Source organism: Mauremys mutica, chromosome 6, assembly GCF_020497125.1.
Source record: "Mauremys mutica isolate MM-2020 ecotype Southern chromosome 6, ASM2049712v1, whole genome shotgun sequence".
In the NCBI taxonomy this organism is placed as follows: domain Eukaryota; kingdom Metazoa; phylum Chordata; order Testudines; family Geoemydidae; genus Mauremys; species Mauremys mutica.
In genome coordinates, this window is record NC_059077.1 from 47,700,614 (window position 1) to 47,719,508 (window position 18,895).

The 18,895-nt window shown below is 42.9% G+C and overlaps 1 protein-coding gene across 4 annotated transcripts in view; it reads right to left on the reverse strand.

Annotated features, from left to right (window-relative positions):
* The window catches only part of MCCC2 (methylcrotonyl-CoA carboxylase subunit 2), an 82,977-nt gene that overhangs the window by 10,427 nt on the left and 53,655 nt on the right, over positions 1-18,895 (reverse strand). For 2 of the 4 annotated variants that reach the window (XM_045022038.1, XM_045022039.1), the window contains exons 13-16: positions 15,252-15,318; positions 10,554-10,710; positions 9,590-9,704; positions 716-801 (exon numbers count right to left, since the gene is read on the reverse strand). In XM_045022038.1, the coding sequence (XP_044877973.1) occupies positions 716-801; positions 9,590-9,704; positions 10,554-10,710; positions 15,252-15,318 (425 nt within the window). The remainder of the gene's footprint in view (positions 1-715; positions 802-9,589; positions 9,705-10,553; positions 10,711-15,251; positions 15,319-18,895) is intronic. The other 2 variants (XM_045022040.1, XM_045022041.1) reach the window with 2 other exon arrangements.

Sequence of the window (18,895 nt, forward strand, 5' to 3'; positions counted from 1 at the left end):
AAAGGAAAAGAGAATACATTATTTGTATTTTAATGGTATGTGCCCTACTCCAGAATAGCGTGCCCATATACTTGATCACCTCACCTCAAGAAAGCTATAAAAAGGAATTAAAAAGAACCCAAGAATGACAAATAGTAACATGCTGAGGTTTACATGAAAAGGAAAGGAAGGTTGCAAAGACTATGATCATTTAGCCTGTAAGGGCATTTGACTTAAAAGGGATTTAACTTTGAATTAATAAAGCAACATCCATTTACCCAATGCACTAATAACCCGTGGAAGGTCAGATATACACCAATACAAAACTGGACACAAAAAAAGTGGGTAAGTTTATCATCCTTGATGTTTATAGCTCTACAAGCTACAACGATATAAAAAATCAAATGTCATGCTTCATAGGGTACTATGACCATCTGCAGGAATCTGTAAAGAATCTCCCTCTCCACCACAGTCCCACCTACATAGCAGTACACAACTAACTTGTGCATTCTGGAAACATACGCCTTCCTTTAAAGCATCAGGTACTGGCTGCTGTCAGAGACAAGATGGAACCATGGTTTGGATTGCATAGTACCTGTGGACACTGAACAAAACCCTTGCTCCAGATTGTTTTAAACTGTGTGTAACTGGTCTGTTGTTCAGCATTAAGATCTAAAAGGTGTTAACACATTCTGGTTATATCATCAAGTTCTGGGAATAGTCATTTATATTTTACCTTGCACTGGAATAATAAGGGTTTCCCTCCTCTTCAAACCTCCTAATGATTGGCTCCTTCAAAGCTGCTTCATCTGCCTCAGATAACTGTAAGGAATAAAGCAAGTAACTGAACACTGTCTATACAAGAAATTCTTCAAAATACCTACTTACACAATGACATCAGATCCCCACCTCAAACAACAGCCAAGAAGTGACTTGCTAGACTATCTCCAGAGACAAGGTCTTTTATTGGGCCAACTACTGTTGGTGAGAAAGACAAGCTTTCGAACCACACACGGCTCTTCTTCAGATCTGGGAAAGTTACTCAGAGCATCACAGCCAAATGCAAGATGGAACAGACTGTTTAGCAAAAGTAATTAGCACATACAAAAAAAGGGGGTTAGTGGGTTACAGATTGTTGTAATAAGTCATAAATCCAGTGTCTCTGTTCAGTCCATGATTTTTAGAGAGTCTAGCGGAGTCATGAATTTAAGCTCCCAGGCTCATCTTTTGAAAGTGTTGTGCAGGTTTCCTTTGAGGATGAGAATGGATAGGTAAGATATAGAGTGATCACTTTGTGAAAAAAGTGTTCACGCACAGGTGATAGGATGTTTTTGTTTTTTATCATTTTCCTGTGTGAGTTCATTAGAGAGCATAGTGATTGACTCACTTAACCACATAGTAGCAAAGAATCCTGTGGCACCTTATAGACTAACAGACTTTTGCAGCATGAGCTTTTGTGGGTGAATACCCACTTCTTCGGATGACTTGCATCCGAAGAAGTGGGTATTCACCCACGAAAGCTCATGCTGCAAAACGTCTGTTAGTCTATAAGGTGCCACAGGATTCTTTGCTGCTTTTACAGATCCAGACTAACACGGCTACTCCTCTGATACTTAACCACATAGTTGATATTGGGGCATTTAGGTATACCACATATTGTAACTGGCATGTGTAGGATCCATGGATCTTGAGAGGTGTGTTGTGGGGGGGTACTGATCATTGTAGCAATGGAAATATGTCTACAGGTTTTTCTTCTGTTGTTCTGGCTGGGTCTGGTGCCGCTTTGAGTTGGTACGTCCTAGTCTGTGGGGAGCTTACATCTGATTATGAGCTTGGAGAAGTTGGAGGGCTGTTTGAAGGCCAGAAGTGGGGGGTCAAGAAAGATTTCTTTCAGGATGTGGTCCCCATTGAGTATGGGTTGTAGTTTGATGATACCCATATGAGTTACAGTATGGGGTGGGAAGTGACAACTATGGGTCGGAGGTTGGAAGGAGTTCTATTTCAGTATTGAAGCTCGCTTCTCCCAGGCTATTTGGATGGCCCATTCTACTTTTGTGATCTACTTTTCTAGTGGAGTGTCCTTGTTTGGTGAAGGCAGTTTTAAATGTGTTAAGGTGTATATCCCAAACTTTCTCCTCACAGCATATTCTGTGATATCTGAGTGCCTGGCTGTAGATAACAGATTTCTTGGTGTATTTGGGGTGGTTACTAGATATATGAAGCAAGATGTGGTGTTCTGTGGGTTTCTTGTATATGGTTGCCTGTCGGGTTTCATTGCTGAAGCTGATTGTGGTGTCCAGAAAGTTTATACTAGTGTGGGAGCGTACCAGAGAGAGTTTAATGGATGGGTGGTGGTTGAAGAAGTCATGGTGGAAATCTAAGAGGGAGTTTAAGCGTCTGGCCAGGGGATGAAAATATTGTTTTTGTATCTCAGGTATATCATTTGTTTCATGGTGCATTTGTCCAGAAATTCTTCTTCAAGGTGGCCCATGAAGAGGTTAGGATATTGGAAAGCCATCCTAGTATCCATGGCTGTTCTCATGGTTTGGAGAAAGTGTTTGCTATTGAACATAAAACTGTGATGGGTAAGGATGAAATGGATGAGTTTGGATATGTGTTTGGGGTGGATACCTGAGGGTTGTCCATTGTCTTGCAAATATTTGAGGTAGGCAGCTATGCTGTCATTCTGAGGGATGTTGGTGTATAGGGAAGTGACATCTATGGTGGAAAGGATGATGTTCTGAGGGAGGTTGCTAATGTTGCAGAGTTCGTGAAGGAAGTCAGTTGTATCCTGGAGGAAGCTGGCCCTTTAGGTGGTGGTTAGTTTGAGGATGGTTTATAAGAGTCCCACTATTCCTTCAGTAAGAGTGCCATGGCCAGATACAATGGGTCTGCCCGGGTTCCCTGGTCTGTGTATCTTGGGAAGCATGTAGAAGGTCCATGGGGTAGGTTCGTGGGTGATGAGTTAACAGAGTTTCTCCAGGAGCTGTTTGGGGAAGGATTTGATGATATCCTTAGGTTGCTGGGTAAATTGTGGTGCGGGGTCTTCTCTGAGTTCTTTATAGTAGGTAATTTCAGACAGTTGTTGGTTGGCCTCATTAACGCAGCATCATGGTTGAGGACTACAATGGCATCCCCTTTGTCTGCTAGTTTGATCACTATCTGGTACTTAGATTTCAGGGATTGAATGGTTAGCCTCTCAGCAGTGGAAAGATTATGTTTATTAAGGATTTCACAGTCAATTTTTTTTTCCTGAAACAATTAATTCAGTGATCAAGAGAGTGGTTTAATCTGCTCTGTGGTGTCCAGTCAGATGATTCTTTTTTCTTATGATTGTCAGAAGGGATGTGGTAATTGAGAGTGGTGTCATCACTGTCATGAAAGAGTTCTTTGAGGCAGATACAATGGAAGAATTCTTCTAGTTCTCCACATGTTAGTATGATATCAGGTTCTGTAGTGGGGCAGAAGTACAGTTCCTTAGAGTGTAGAGATAATTCAGCTCCAGTGAGTGGTAGTCTTAATAAACTGATGAAGTTTGGGTGTCGTGTAGTGTCCATGTGTTGGGTATGGTGCCATGGTTTCTCCCAGAGTTGGTGTTCTGTGGGTTGTGGAGTAGTTGCAATTGGTTCCACTATTTATTTTTGTGTTGGATGGCTGTCACTGGGGGTGGGGTGAAGTCATAGTTGTTCTGGATTTCTTGCATGATTTCCAGGTAATAGTCTTGGATTTTTTCCTCAGGTGTGTCCTATGACTGTAGAGGTATTAATAGGCCACTCTACCTTGAATAGCTCCTTAGAATATGTGCTAACTACTTATGCTAAAGAATTGGTTCCCCCTTTCCTGTAGCTGTGATGCTTGTACCTTTCCCAGACCTGAAGAAGAGCTGTGTGTAAGAACATAAGAATGGCCATACTGGGTAAAACCAAAGGTCCATCTAGCCCAGTATCCTGTCTTCTGACAGTGGTCAATGCTAGGTGCTTCAGAGGGAATGAACAGAACAGGTAATCATCAAGTGATCCATCCTCTGTTTCCCATTCCCAGCTTCTGGTAAACACAGGCTATGGACACCATCCCTGCCCATCCTGGCTAATAGCCACTGATGGACCTATCCTCCATGAACATATCTAGTTCTCTTTTGAACCCTGTTACAGTCTTGGCCTTCACAACATCCTCTGGCAAGGCGTTCCACAGATTGACTGTGCATTGTGTGAAAAAATACTTCCTTTTGTTTGTTTTAAACCTGCTGCCTATTAATTTCATTTGGTGACCCCTAGTCCTTTTGTTATGAGAAGGAGTAAATAACACTTCCTTATTTACTTTCTCCAAACCAGTCATGATTTTATAGACTTCTATCATCTCCCCCCTTAGTGCGGCTCGAAAGCTTGTCACGCTCACCAACAGAAGTTGATTCAATAAAAAACATTACCTCACCCACCTTCTCTCTCTAATATCCTAGGACCGACAGGGCTAGAATTACACTGCATAAACCATCTCCAGGCATTTTCCAACTTGCTCCACCCACAATTCTCAATTTAGCGTACCAAGTGACATACATTAAAATTAAAACAGGCACCTTGACAATTTTGGGGTACAAAAGGATAAAACAACTCTATCCTAATGCATGTCAAAAGATTCTAATAAAATCTCCATTTTCAGTTGCATATTGGTCATGTATTTAAGAGTTTTTAAGTGCTGTAATTTGAGATTAGCTATTTTAAAATTATTGAGGCTATTTTTTAAATGATAAATATAGTAAAATAAACCAGGTTGTGGACTTCTCTTTCAGCTGAGATTCTGCTTTAAGCCACCTTTGCACCCTCCTAACCATGGGCTGCTTCAGACACAATGTAATTTAAACAGCCCTGGGAGCTTAAATTATGGCAACCTCCCATACTGCAGTCCCAATATACCCCTGCTATCCCAGTATGCCACCTACACCAGAGCTTGTGAGGGGATGCTTGGCAGGCAGCCTTACAGCTGTCATCTGCAGTGCCTGTAGTGGGGAAATCCTTCCTCGGCCAATCCAGGTCTTTTAGTCTGTCACTGCAGACCTTTCACATGGTCTAAAGGGACTAGGAATGGAAGGAGGATCTCACACCCCCTTTTTAAAAATCTTTCATTAAATATAAATATCAGGGTAAATTCTCAGCTGTCACAAATTGGTGTTGCTTCCTCAACTTCCATTAATGGGACTATTCTTACATTTAAAGTTAACCATGTATTTAAATTCTTTGTTGGATCAGCTGAGAATCTGGAACATTATTTAAAAAAAAAATAAAACAAATTTTGCAAGCCATTACTTTGAAAAGTAAACAAAACACACCGTGCTTATGTTAATATTTTTACCATTTATTTATTTTCATATATATTTGCTTCTGTCAATACACAATATTTTATTTCTTTTGAGCCCAACACTGCTGGAGTTCACTGCCTGTGAAATTAAGGGTAAGGATGAACCTAGCCACTTCTAGAAAGACCTTAAGATGCACTTCTTTGGCAAGATGTTCCCAAATGACTGAGATCCTGATCCAACAAAGCATTTATGCATTTGGTTATCTTTAAGCTCGTGAGCAGTCCCATTAAAGTCAATGATCCAGATTCTCTGCTGGCCTGAGCCTCGTGTAATCATTTGCACCAATGAAACTCAAGCACATGCTCAAATGCTTTGCTGAACTGGGGTGCCTGTCCTGGTTTCCTAGCTGACTGATATACTATAGGGGAGAATGGTTTTTGATCTCTTACTGTCATCTTGATATTCTTAATTTCAGCTTTGTAAGGCAACTATAGTATTTGGCAGCAAATAAATGCTAATAAATACAAAGTTCTGGCTTTCCTTAACTATAACCACAAAAACATAAAATGTCACTTATATCATGTCTCATTTGAGGTTCTGAAAACATTTTACAAGCTAACTTTAATTCAGTATCACAACTTCTCTTCATGGTATTATCTCTATTCTACAGATTGGGGAAAATGAGGCAAAGAGAGAGGAAGGGTGAATTTCACTCTATCCATATAGAGCCCAAGGATTCAGGCTATACGCAATTGGAATGCTAAGCAGATGGGGAGATAAAATCCACAAGCCTCATTATCCTGATCATTATTCACAATAAAAAAACTCTGAGTATGAATATTACAATAAAAACACTTTAATGCAAAATATCAGTTTAATAAATAAGGAAAATGTTCATAGCCAATGACAATGTCCATTTTCTGCTTCATTATTAATATTGAGTTTCTACATTTGACTCCAAACTATTCTGTAATACACAAACAGATCATTTCACATCTAAGGATGTATTCAGTTTCCATGGCAACTATAGGTATCTCCCATTTCGTGTTAGTGATCAAGATGCCCTGACATAACCATAAGAAATATCATATAAAAACAGTCACAAGTGATGTTCTCAATTCCTTTGCCTATTTATTAAATCAAAACAATTGCAGGCTTATTTAAATACCACAAATTTCAAATGAAAATGGTGAAATCAGCCACTGCAAACATAATTGGAAAAAGACACTTTGTGCTCTCAGATATTCCTCTAATCGCCCACATAGGGGGAATCTCCAAATGCTAAGCTGAGGCAGGGCTGAGGATCTGGCCCTAGGGCCCAAAGAGAGAGAAAACCTGGAAAAAAATTTTTTTTTCAAGTAATTGTCTCCTAAGTCAGTGGAAACAGGGCAAGTCACTTGCTATATGGAAGATGCAAGCACTAGCATTTCATGAACACCCCCGCTAGTCAAACCACTGAGCAGCATTTACAGAACCCTTAAACTGTTAAGTGTCAGATTCATAGACTCCAAAGCCAGACAAGCCCATTGTGATAATCTTGGCTGACTTCCTGTATAAATAAGGTCATAGAACTTCCCCAAAATAATCCCTGGAGCAGAGCTTTTAGAAAAACATCCTATCTTGATTTAAAAATTATCAGTGATGGAGAACCCACCACAACTCTTGGTAAATTGTTCCAATAGTTAATTACCTTCACTGTTAAAAATGCACACCTTATTTCCAGTCTGCATTTGTATAGCTTCAATTTTCAGCCATTAGATCGTATTCTACCTTTTGTCTGCTAGATTGAAAAGCCCATTGTTCCCTATGTAGGTACTTATGAACTGATCAAGTTACCCCTTAACATTCTTTGTAAAGCTAGATAGACTGAGCTCTTTGAGTATATCACCATAAGCATGTTTTCTAATCCTTTAATCATTCTTATGACTCGTCTCTGTTCCTTCTCCAGTTTAACATCTTTCTTGAATTTTGGACACCAGAACTGGACACATAGTATTCCAGCAGTGGTTACAGCAGTGCTACATGCAAAGATAAAATAACTCCTCCATCCCTACTCAAGAATCCCCTGTTTATGCATTCCAGGATTGCATTAGCCCTTTTGGCCACAGCATTGCACTGGGAGCTCACGTTTAGCTCATTATCCACCATGACCCTCAGACTTTTTTCAGTCACTACTTCCCAGGATAGAGTCCCCCATCCTGTAGCTATGGCCTACATACTTTGTTACTAAGTGCATACAATTACATTTAGCTACGTTAAAATGCAAGTTGTTTGCTTGAGTCCAGTTTACCAAGCAATCTAGATCACTCTGAATCAGAGACCTGTCCTCATCATTAATTACCACACCCCCAATCTTCATGTCATCTGCAAACTTTATCAATAATGATTTTATATTCTCTTCCAGGTCATATACAAAAATGTTAATAGCGTAGGCCACGAACCAATCCCTGTGGGACCCCACTAGAAACGTACCCACTCGATGACCATTTCCCATTTACAATTACATATTGAGACCTATCAGTTAGACAGCTTTTAATCCATTTAATGGGCCCCATGTGAATTTTATACTGTTCTAGTTCTTTAATCAAAATGTTGTGATATAGCACTCTACCAGTTCAAAGGAAAGGTATTACAATGTGAGCCAGCTACAATGCAAGATTAGATGAGAATGATGGTACAAAAGGTAGACCGTGCCAAACCAACCTGATCTCCTTCTTTGAGAAGGTAACTGATTTCTTAGACAAAGGAAATGCGGTGGATCTAATTTACCTCAATTTCAGTAAGGCATCTGATACGGTTCCACATGGGGAATTATTAGCTAAATTGGAAAAGATGGGGATCAATAGGAAAACTGAAAGGTGAATAAGGAACTGGTTAAAGGAGAGACTACAATGGGTCGTACTGAAAGGTGAACTGTCAGGCTGGAGGGAGGTTATTAGTGAATTTCCTCAGGGATTGGTTTTGGGACCAATTTTATTTAATCTTTTTATTACTGACCTTGGTACAAAAAGTGGGAATGTGCTAATAAAGTTTGTGGATGACAGTATTGCCAATACAGAGAAGGACCGGGATATTATACAGGAAGTTCTGGATGCCCTGGTAAACTGGACTAATAGTAATAGGATGAAATTTAATAGTGAAAAGTGCAAGGTCATGCATTTAGGGATTAACAACAAGAATTTTTGTTATAAACTGGGGATGCATCATTTGGAAGTAACAGAGGAGGAGAAGGACCTTGGAGTATTGATTGATCACAGGATGACTATGAGCCGCCAATGTGATATGGCCGTGAAAACAGCTAATGCAGTCTTGGGATGCATCAGGCGAGGTATGTCCAGTAGAGATAAGGAGGTGTTAGTACCGTTATACAAGGCACTGGTGAGACCTCATCTGGAATACTGTGTGCAGTTCTGGTCTTCCATGTTTAAGAAGGATGAATTCAAACTGGAACTGGTACAGAGAAGGGCTACTAGATGATCCGAGGAATGGAAAAACTGTCTTATGAAAGGAGACTCAAAGAGCTTGGCTTGTTTAGCCTAACCAAAAGAAGGCTGAGGGGAGCTATGATTGCTCTCTATAAATATATCAGAGGGATAAATACCAGGGAGAGAGAGGAATTACTTAAACTCGGTACCAATGTGGACACAAGAACAAATTAATATAAACTGGAAATCAGGAAGTTTAGTCTTGAAATTAGACAAAGGTTTCTAACCATCAGAGGAGTGAAATTCTGGAACAAACTTCCAAGGGGAGCAGTGGGAGCAAAAGACATATCTGTCTTCAAGACTAAGCTTGATAAGTTTATAGAGGGGATGGTATGATGGGATAGCCTAATTTTGTCAATTAATTGATCTTTGACTATTAGCAGTAAATATGCCCAATGGGATCTGAGTTACTACAGAGAATTATTTCCCGGGTGTCTGGCTGGTGAGTCTTTCCCACATGCTCAGGGTTTAGCTGATCACCATATTTGGGGTCAGGAAGGAATTTTCCGCCAAGGCGGATTGGCTTTTCGCCTTCCTCTGCAGCGTGGGGCACGGGTCACTTGCTGGAGGATTCTCTGCACCTTGAAGTCTTTAAACCACGATTTGAGGACTTCAATAGCTCAGACATAGGTTAGGAGTTTGATACAGGAGTGGGTGGGTGAGATTCTGTGGACTGCATTGTGCAGGAGGTCAGACTAGACGATCATAATGGTCCCTTCTGACCTTAAAATCTATGATTCTACCCATAATACCAGGGTAGGCCAAGAGTCTCTACTTTCATTTGGCATTTGCCTGGATCTTATCAGGGGTGAGCAGAAGAGAGTGACAGTACCTGTTTCCCCTCCCTTGCTTTTTGGTCCTTAGCTACTGTGGCCAGGACAGTTGCAGCTTGTTCTCCTCCCATCACTGAGATGCGAGCGTTTGGCCACATATAAAGAAATCTTGGACTGAAAAAATACAACATTAAACAAACTTAAAACAAAACACAAAGATCAGCTTTTTACCAGAGAATTAAAAATACACTGTTGAGGTAAATAATTCTGTTATTTGTATTGATAGGGTTTATTTTAAAAGTGTAAATTAAGCTAGAACAATACTCCATTGTTTGTAACATCATGTTATAGGGTTAGAAAAATATGCTCCATTGTTTCCAATTTTAAAGGCTCTAGTATCTCCATTTCTTAAACATTTCTCTTCCATCCTCCCACCCCGAAAACAAACAAAAAAGCACAGAAGACAGAACAAATAAACCTGCCACATGACTCTTTACTTTAGGTAACAACTGCAGCTTCAACAGAACCAGAGGCATTGGTGCCATCAAAAACACTATTTGAATAGTGTGAACAGAGACTAAAAAACTAACAATTTTTTTGGGTGGATCCTATAAACATTACTCATACAAACAGACCCCCTGCAGCCAATAGGACTTTCACACAAATAAGAACTACTTGTCCAGCCCACTATGTTTGCTGTGGGATGCACAAAAAACAGCAGTCATTTTTTCATTTTTTAGCAATGGAGAAATAGTTTTTTGTTTTGTTTTTTAAAAGTTAGCTATTTATCTTCCTGAGAATTTCCTCCACCACAAAATTTTAAGAATAGTTAAGTTATGAGCCTAACAATCTCCACAAGGTCCTACAGCTATTATTTACTTCTGGTCGCACCCACTGCGTGCAAGATGCTTTCTAAACAAAGGCAGCACAGTTTCTGTCAGAGTTAAAATTAATTTTTGGGTAATGGGATTTGAAAGTCATATGAAACCTTTACTTCCTATTATAATCAGGAGTAATACTTACCTATATGCTCTTCCACACATACCATAGTTTCCAGCACCATATGATCCTCCAATAATTACTGTTATTTTAGGTACACTGGCACAGGCTACAGCAGTTACCATCTTGGCTCCATCCTTTGCTATTCCTCCAGCTTCATAATCTCTACCAACCATGAAACCTAATACATTTTAAGATGAACAAGATCTTTCAGTTGCTAACTACTAGCTATGCAGCACTCACTCAAACAAAACCATATTATTATAAATCATTGATGGGAATGGGCATATATGTTCAGACAAGCTGGTTTCTGACAACTGAGAGATACAGATAATATACACTAAGGCCTGGTCTACACTCCGCGTTTATACCGAATTTAGCAGCGTTAAACCGATTTTACGCTGCACTCGTCCACACAACGAAGCCCTTTATATCGATATAAAGGGCTCTTAAAACCGATATCTGTACTCCTCCCCGACGAGGGGAGTAGTGCTCAAATCGGTATTGCCATGTCAGATTAGGGTTAGTGTGGCCGCAATTCGACGGTATTGGCCTCCGGGAGCTATCCCACAGTGCACCATTGTGACCGCTCTGGAAAGCCATCTGAACTCGGATGCACTAGCCAGGTAGACAGGAAAAGCCCCGCAAACTTTTGAATTTCATTTCCTGTTTGGCCAGGATGGAGAGCTCACCAGCACAGGTGACCACGCAGAGCTCATCAGCACAAGTAACAATGCAGTCTCCTGAGAATTGAAAAAGAGCTCCAGCATGGACTGCACGGGAGGTACTGGATCTGATCGCTATATGGAGAGAGGATTCCGTGCTAACAGAACTCCGTTCCAAAAGACGAAATGAAAAAACATTTGAAAAAATTTCCAAGGCCATGATGCAGAAAGGCCACACCAGGGACTCAGTACAGTGCCATGTGAAAGTTAAGGAGCTCAGACAAGCCTATCAGAAAACCAAAGCAGCAAATGGGAAGTCTGGGGCAGGGCCGAAAACATGCCGCTTCTACGCTGAGCTGCATGCAATTCTAGGGGGGTCCGCCACCACTACCCCACCCTGTCCGTGGATTCCGAGGTGGGGGTGGTAACGCAGCCATGGCTGAGGATTCTGCGGACGGGGAAGATGAGGAGGAAGAGGAGGACGAGCTTGTAGAGAGCACACAGCACTCCGTTCTCCCCAACAGCCAGGAGCTTTTTCTCACCCTGACGGAATTACCCTCCCAAGCAACTATCCCAGACAATGAAGCCATGGAAGGGACCTCTGGTGAGTGTACCTTGTAAATATAAGACATGGTTTAAAAGTAAGCGTTTTTTAATGATTAATTTGCCCTGAGGACTTGGGATGCATTCGCGGCCAGTACAGTTACTGGAAAAGTCTGTTAACATGTCTGGGGATGGAGCGGAAATCCTCCAGGGACATCTCCATGAAGCTCTCCTGGAGGTACTCCAAAAGCCTTTGCAGAAGGTTTCTGGGCAGCGCTGCTATATTCCGTCCTCCATGGTAGGACACTTGACCACACCATGCATGTAGCAAGTAATCTGGTATCATTGCATGACAAAGCCTAGCTGCGTATGGTCCCGGTGATTGCTGGCATTCAAGAAACATCCGTTCTTTATCTCGCTGTGTTATCCTCAGGAGAGTGATATCGTTCATGGTAACCTGGTTGAAATTCAGGAATTTAAGTAAGGGGACAGAGATGGCCATTCCTACTGGGCTGTTTGCCTGTTGCTTAAAAGAAATCCTTCCCTGCAGGTAGCCAAGCGGGGGGAAGGGGGGGGGCGCGATTGGCGCTGAGCTTTTCCGCATTTGGCTGGCAGGGATCTTTCCTGCTACCAGCCACGCGGTTGGGGGTGGGTGGGAAGGGGGGTGTTTAGCAGTGATCTTCCATAATACCAGCCACGGGGTGGTTTCTGCTGCTGCACGTTAACAGGAAAGAACCAGCACTCAACGGGCTTTGCTTGCTATTTGGGAAAGGAGGGCGCTGGATAGATGAAGGCTGCAGAAGACGAAAGACAATGGCTTACCATGGCAGCATGCAAGCCGAATTCTGCTGCCCGGACCTGCGTCTGTGATCTGTAACACCAAAGCCGCAGGCACTCAATATTAAGATGCAAAATGCGACCTTGTAGTGAAAACACATGTGCTATGTAAGGTGAATAGTGTTGTTCACCGTGAAACAGTATGACCATTGTTCTCTAAAATGTATCTTTTTAAATACTTCTCTCCCTTTTTTCCCTCCCTCATGCAGCTGCAAATTTTTCAAGCCTCCCTACTCCGTCCCGAAGGCTCTCTCAGATAAGGCGGTGGAAAAAAAAGACGCGAGGAGAAATGTTTTCTGAAATCATGGAAGTGACCCGCAATGAAAGAGCTCATCTGAATGAGTGGAAGGACGTGGTAGCAAAGTACAGGAAAGATGCCAGTGACCGTGAGGACAGGAGGGACCAACGTGAGGACAGGAGGGACACTCAAGATGAGAGGAGAGATGCTCGAGATGAGAGGTGGCGGCAGGAAGATCAGCGGTGGCAGGATGCAACTCTGGGGCTGCTGCGTGATCAAACTGACATGCTCCGGCGTATGGTGGAGCTTCAGGAATGGCAGCAGGATCACAGAGTGCCGCTGCAGCCCCTGTATAACCACTCTCCCCCCTCACCATGTTCCTTAGTCTCCTCACCCGCCAGACGAGTAAGAACTCATGGGGGTAGGCTCCGTGCACCCGCCCACTCCACCCCAGTGGACAGCCCAACCAAAAGGCTCTCATTATTATGAATTTTTTTTAGTGGCCTTTTCCTTCCCTACTATTCTCCTCCCAAACCCCACCCGGGCTACCTTGTCAGTTCTCTCCCTCTTTTTATAATTAAGTAATAAAGAATACATGATTTTTAAACGAGAGTGACTTTATTTCCTTAGAAAGCAAGCTGTGATCGAAGGGGGGGGTGGCTTACAGGGAATGAGTCAATCAAGGGGGTGGGGTTCATCAAGGAGAAAGAAACACAACAGTCAGACTGTACCCTGGCCAGTGATGAAACTGGTTTTCAAAGCTTCTCTAATGCGCACCGCTTCCTGGTGTGCTCTTCTAATCGCCCTGGTGTCTGGCTGTGCGGCCAGGTGATTTGCCTCAGCCTCCCACCCCGCCATAAAGGTCTCCCCCTTACTCTCACAGAGATTGTGGAGAACACTGCAAGCAGCAATAACAAAGGGGACATTGGTTTGGCTGAGGTCTGAGCGAGTCAGTAATGTGTGCCAGAGCGCCTTTAAATGGCCAAATGCACATTCTACCACCATTCTGCACTTGCTCAGCCTGTAGTTGAACAGCTCCTCACTACTGTCCAGGCTTCCTGTGTATGGCTTCATGAGCCATGGCATCAAGGGGTAGGCTGGGTCCCCCAGGATAACTACAGGCATTTCAACATCTCCAACTGTTATTTTCTGGTCTGGGAAGTAATTCCCTTGCTGCAGCCATTTAAACAGATTAGTGTTCCTAAAGACGCGAGCGTCATGAACCCTTCCTGGCCATCCCACGTGGATGTTGGTGAAACGTCCCTTGTGATCCACCAGTGCTTGCAGCACCATTGAAAAGTACCCCTTGCGGTTTACGTACTGGGTGCCCTGGTGCTCCAGTGCCAAGATAGGGATATGGGTTCCATCTATCACCCCACCACAGTTAGGGAATCCCATTGCAGCAAAGCCATTCACTATGACCTGCACATTTCCCAGAGTCACTACCTTTCGTAGCAGCAGCTTAGTGATTGCTTTGGCTACTTGCATCACAGCAGCTCCCACAGTAGATTTGCCCACTCCAAATTGATTCCCGACTGACCGGTAGCTGTCTGGCATTGCAAGCTTCCAGAGGGCTATCGCCACTCGCTTCTCAACTGTGAGGGCTGCTCTCATCTTTGTATTCTGGTGCTTCAGGGCAGGGGAAAGCAAGTCACAAAGTTCCATGAAAGTGCCCTTACGCATGCAAAAGTTTCGCAGCCACTGGGAATAGTCCCACACCTGCAACACTATGCGGTCCCACCAGTCTGTGCTTGTTTCCCGGGCCCAAAATCGGCGTTCAATGGCTAGAACCTGCCCCATTACCAGCAGGATCTCCAAAGTGCAGGGGCCCGCAGTTTGACAGAATTCTGTGTCCATGTCCTCATCACTCTTGTCGCCGCGCTGCCGTAGCCGCTGCCTCCTCGCCTGGCTTTGCAGGTCCCGGTTCAGCATTGACTGCACAAGAATGCGTGAGGTTTTTAAAACGTCCATGATTGCTGTCTTGAGCTGAGCAGGGTCCATGCTTACTGTGCTATGGCGTCTGCACAGTTCACCCAGGAAAAAAGGTGCAAAACGGTTGTCTGCCGCTGCTTTCACAGAGGGAGGGGTGAGGCTGTACCCAGAAGCACCAGCGACAATGTTTTTTGCCCCATCAGGCACTGGGATCTGAACCCAGAATTCCAATGGGCGGGGGAGACTGCAGGAACTATGGGATAGCTATGGGATAGCTACCCACAGTGCAACGCTCCGGAAATCGACGCTAACCTCGGAACATGGACGCACACCGCCGAATTAATGTGCTTAGTGTGGCCGCGTGCACTCGACTTTATACAATCTGTTTTAAAAAAACGGTTTCTGTAAAATCGGTATAATCCCGTAGTGTAGACATACCCATAGATGCTGCCTCAATGCCTGAACCTGAATGACCCACAACAAAGCCTATTAGTCGGGTTTACTCACCTGTGATGTTCTGCAAAAACACAATGGGAATATTTCTTTGGCAACATAATTGAATAAAATGAGTTCCCTGCAAACAGAGTAAAGGTAAATTGTTAAGAGATGAATGAGTGAAGCAATATCTACATTGCATGTACTTGCATCCGACGAAGTGGGTATTCACCCACGAAAGCTCATGCTGCAAAACGTCTGTTAGTCTATAAGGTGCCACAGGATTCTTTGCTGCAATATCTACAGTCACTCTGTTTGATGTTATTGTCACTCTACTTCCAATGGACATTTTGCCATAAGCTTCAAGTGGGAACAAGGGCAGGCCCTGATTTGTCCCCTTTATCATAGGGGACACACTGGGGGCAGGACCTACTCCTCTTCCCACTAAAATCAATAGCAAAACTTCCACTGACTTCAGTGGAAACAGGCGCCTGTGAATAATGTGTAGGTTCAAAGATAAAGTAACAACTAATACTGTATAATGGAAAATAAACAGATAAAAACCACAGTTATGAGTGAAACCTCATTTTTACATTCCTTCTAGTGAAATCTACCCAAATCCTCGGTGCCTTACCTTTCTTATTTTTCCAAACTACTGCAGTATTCGATTTCTCCATCATTTCCATGGAGCACAGAGGAAATTCTGTCTTTTTATTCTCTCTCTTCCTCCCTCTCCTCATTTCCTAACTAAGGGCTATTTTACCTAATGAAGAAATGGCAGCAGATTCCTCTGCAATCAGTTACACTCTGGTAATTGCTGCCATTAGAGGTGGGGTTAATTTAAAGAACAGATGCAGCAAACAGCAGGTAACAAAAGTAAGGCTATATCTACAGTAGCACTTTTGTCAGTAAAATTTTTGTCAGCCAGGAGTGTGAAAAAAACCACACCCCTGACTGACATATGTGCTGGTGTGAATAGCGCTGTGTCATAGAGTGGTTACACAGGAGACTTTGCAGTGGCCCAACTGCAGCAGTACAAGGGTGCTGCTGTAAGGTCTGTAGTGCAGACTCAGGTCTGTAGTGCAGACTCAAGAACAATGCTGCTGTATAGAAAGCCATTAACAGCCTGAGGTCACTGCTCCTTGCAGTTCCAGGGAGGCAGGGCAGCCTGAGGAAAGACTCCAGGATAACCTCAGCAGCAAAGTCAGTTTGGGGCTGCACTCAAGAATTTGAGAAACTACAAAACTTTTTCTTAATTTTACTGGGTTTGTCCATTAATGTTTTGTTTTGCACATTAAACAACTGCCTAAACCATCTTTGGCAAACCTACCCCAAGTCATGCAGCATTTGAGAATTTTTCCATCCCCATCTGCCCCACTCTAGCACTTCCAAAGCCCTGGTTGTTGCGGGGTGGGTGACGCAGGGTTCAGGTACAAAAACATTTTATTGTATTAAGTTTGGAGGAATCCCATGCAATTGATTGAACCTGAATGCTGACTGAAATGCTGACTGACTTGGAGAGGAGGTCAGGAGGACAAAGAACCCCACTAGCTCATTGAGCATGGCCAAGATCAGTGAGACAAGGCAAAAATGCAGAGTATTTACAAAGCATCAGAGTAGTGAGATAGTCCACAAGATTATTTATGCCTGTGAGTCATTGCCAAGGATATTTTAGGCTTCATACTTTCAGCCTATTACATATAGTTAGTTTTATCACATGTGAAGATAAAAAGAGCATGTTTTACATTCTTAGGTAAACCATAGAAAAATAACCAACAAGCTGAAATGGCTTTGCCACATTTTTGGGGGGTGAGGGGAAAACCTTAATTCTGTAACACAATATCTATTCTGTGATAACAGTAAAAAATAACAAAGCAGGTGGTCATACTGATACTGAAAAATGTAAACTTGACACAAATGAAAGACTTGGCTTTTCAGTCAATATTACATATTTTTCCTTCATTTAAAAACCTTATTTATTCTCTGCTAATAGAGCTTAAATTAAATGACCAATCTTTCAGACTATAAACCCAAGAGGTGCACCATAGCAACTGAAAAAACCCTGACCTGTTCACAATACTCAAATAACCCCTAGTTGCTAGCAAAGAGGGGAAAACTGATAATACACATAGAAACACTAAAAAGACTATGGAGAAAAGCCACAGTAGGCAAGGTCTGCCATTTTAAATAGGTCTGTATAGTTTTGGAACTGTTAAAAATAGCGTGTGCTTTCTTCATTACATTATCAGGTTATGGCCATTACAGAAGATAAATCATATGTTGTACAGACTAAGCTAAAAATTAGGTAAGGGTCTCATTTATTTAAAAAAAAAATAGAGCAGAGCAACAGTTTGATTGTTCTAAATGCTCTAATCTGTATAGTTAATCAGATTGCCTTGAAATTTGGTGTGCCTCATGGGGAAGCAGGGTACAGACGGTGATCCAAATCTGGGGCCATTTGAACAAGGGGTTCCCAAGATACTGCCCCTAGAGGAAAAAACCCCCAGCTTTTCTTAAAGTTGACATGTTCTGGCAACATTTTTTGCTCACATACAGAGACCAAACCAGGGCTCAGATCATCACATCAGGATCTCAGATGCTTGAGGGTTACCTCAACAGAGTGCATGGCACTCACCTTCCCTTTAATCAAATTAAAACATTTTTTTAAACAGAGTTTGCTTCTCCAGTAGGAACTTTAAGGGCATGTCTTCACATACAGCACTACAGCTGCACCACTGTGGGGCTTTTGTGAAGAATCTACTGCACCAACAAAAGAACTCTCATCAGCCTAATTAATCCACCTCCCCGAAAGACAGTAGCTATGTCAGTGGGAGAAGCCCTCCAGTTGACAAAGTGCTGTCTACATGGGGGAAGGGGGGTTAGGTGGGTATAAGTAGGTTGCTCAAGGATGTGGTTTTTTCACACCCGAGTGGTGTAGTTATACTGACATAGGTCTGTAGTGTAGACCTGGCCTAAGGCTTATGCACCCCATGGATTACACTGAGAATATACAGAGTGAAGTGCTAACTGTCCATAAAACTATCTCTATGTCACAGGACCTGGATGGCTTCAAGGACACATTATGGTTACCAATTCTGAGCAACACTCTAGTCACTGTGAGCAAAAATCCAACCTAGGGCAGAAATCTGAAATTAAAAAGAAAACAAACAAAAAAACCCCAGGCATATTGCTCCAATCAGCCTCTGTCAAAGGGGAATTTTTATTCTGGGGAAAGTCCCTCTCCCTACCTTGCTTTGTGAGCTGGGATCTGAGCGCTCCTACCCCCCCCACAACCCCCCGCAAGGTCTCTGAGCCCAGCTCTCTGTCCCCATGTGTGCGCCAGCATCAGGGGAAGGGATTAACTTCCCTTTCCTGCTCCCTTCCCCCTGTGAGTATGGTTCTGGAGGGCCCTTGACTTTCTGGGGGTGTGAGCCCCTCTACCTATACCTCCCTGAGGTGAGCCAGGATCTGGGGAAGCCCTGCCCTCTGGGTGGCGAGCTTAGAACAGGCATGCTTGGGTCATGCACCAAGAACACACTGCTGAGACTGGCTGAGGAGTGAGGAGCGAAGAATGAGTATCAGAAACTCTCCAGCACTTGGTGGAGGGGAGCACTCATTGACATGAAAGGAGCAGTTCACGTCTCAGAGCTATTGTTTCAGGCTGTATTAATCTCCGTTAGGTATTCTCTTTCATCTGAGAACATCTCATTGAGACA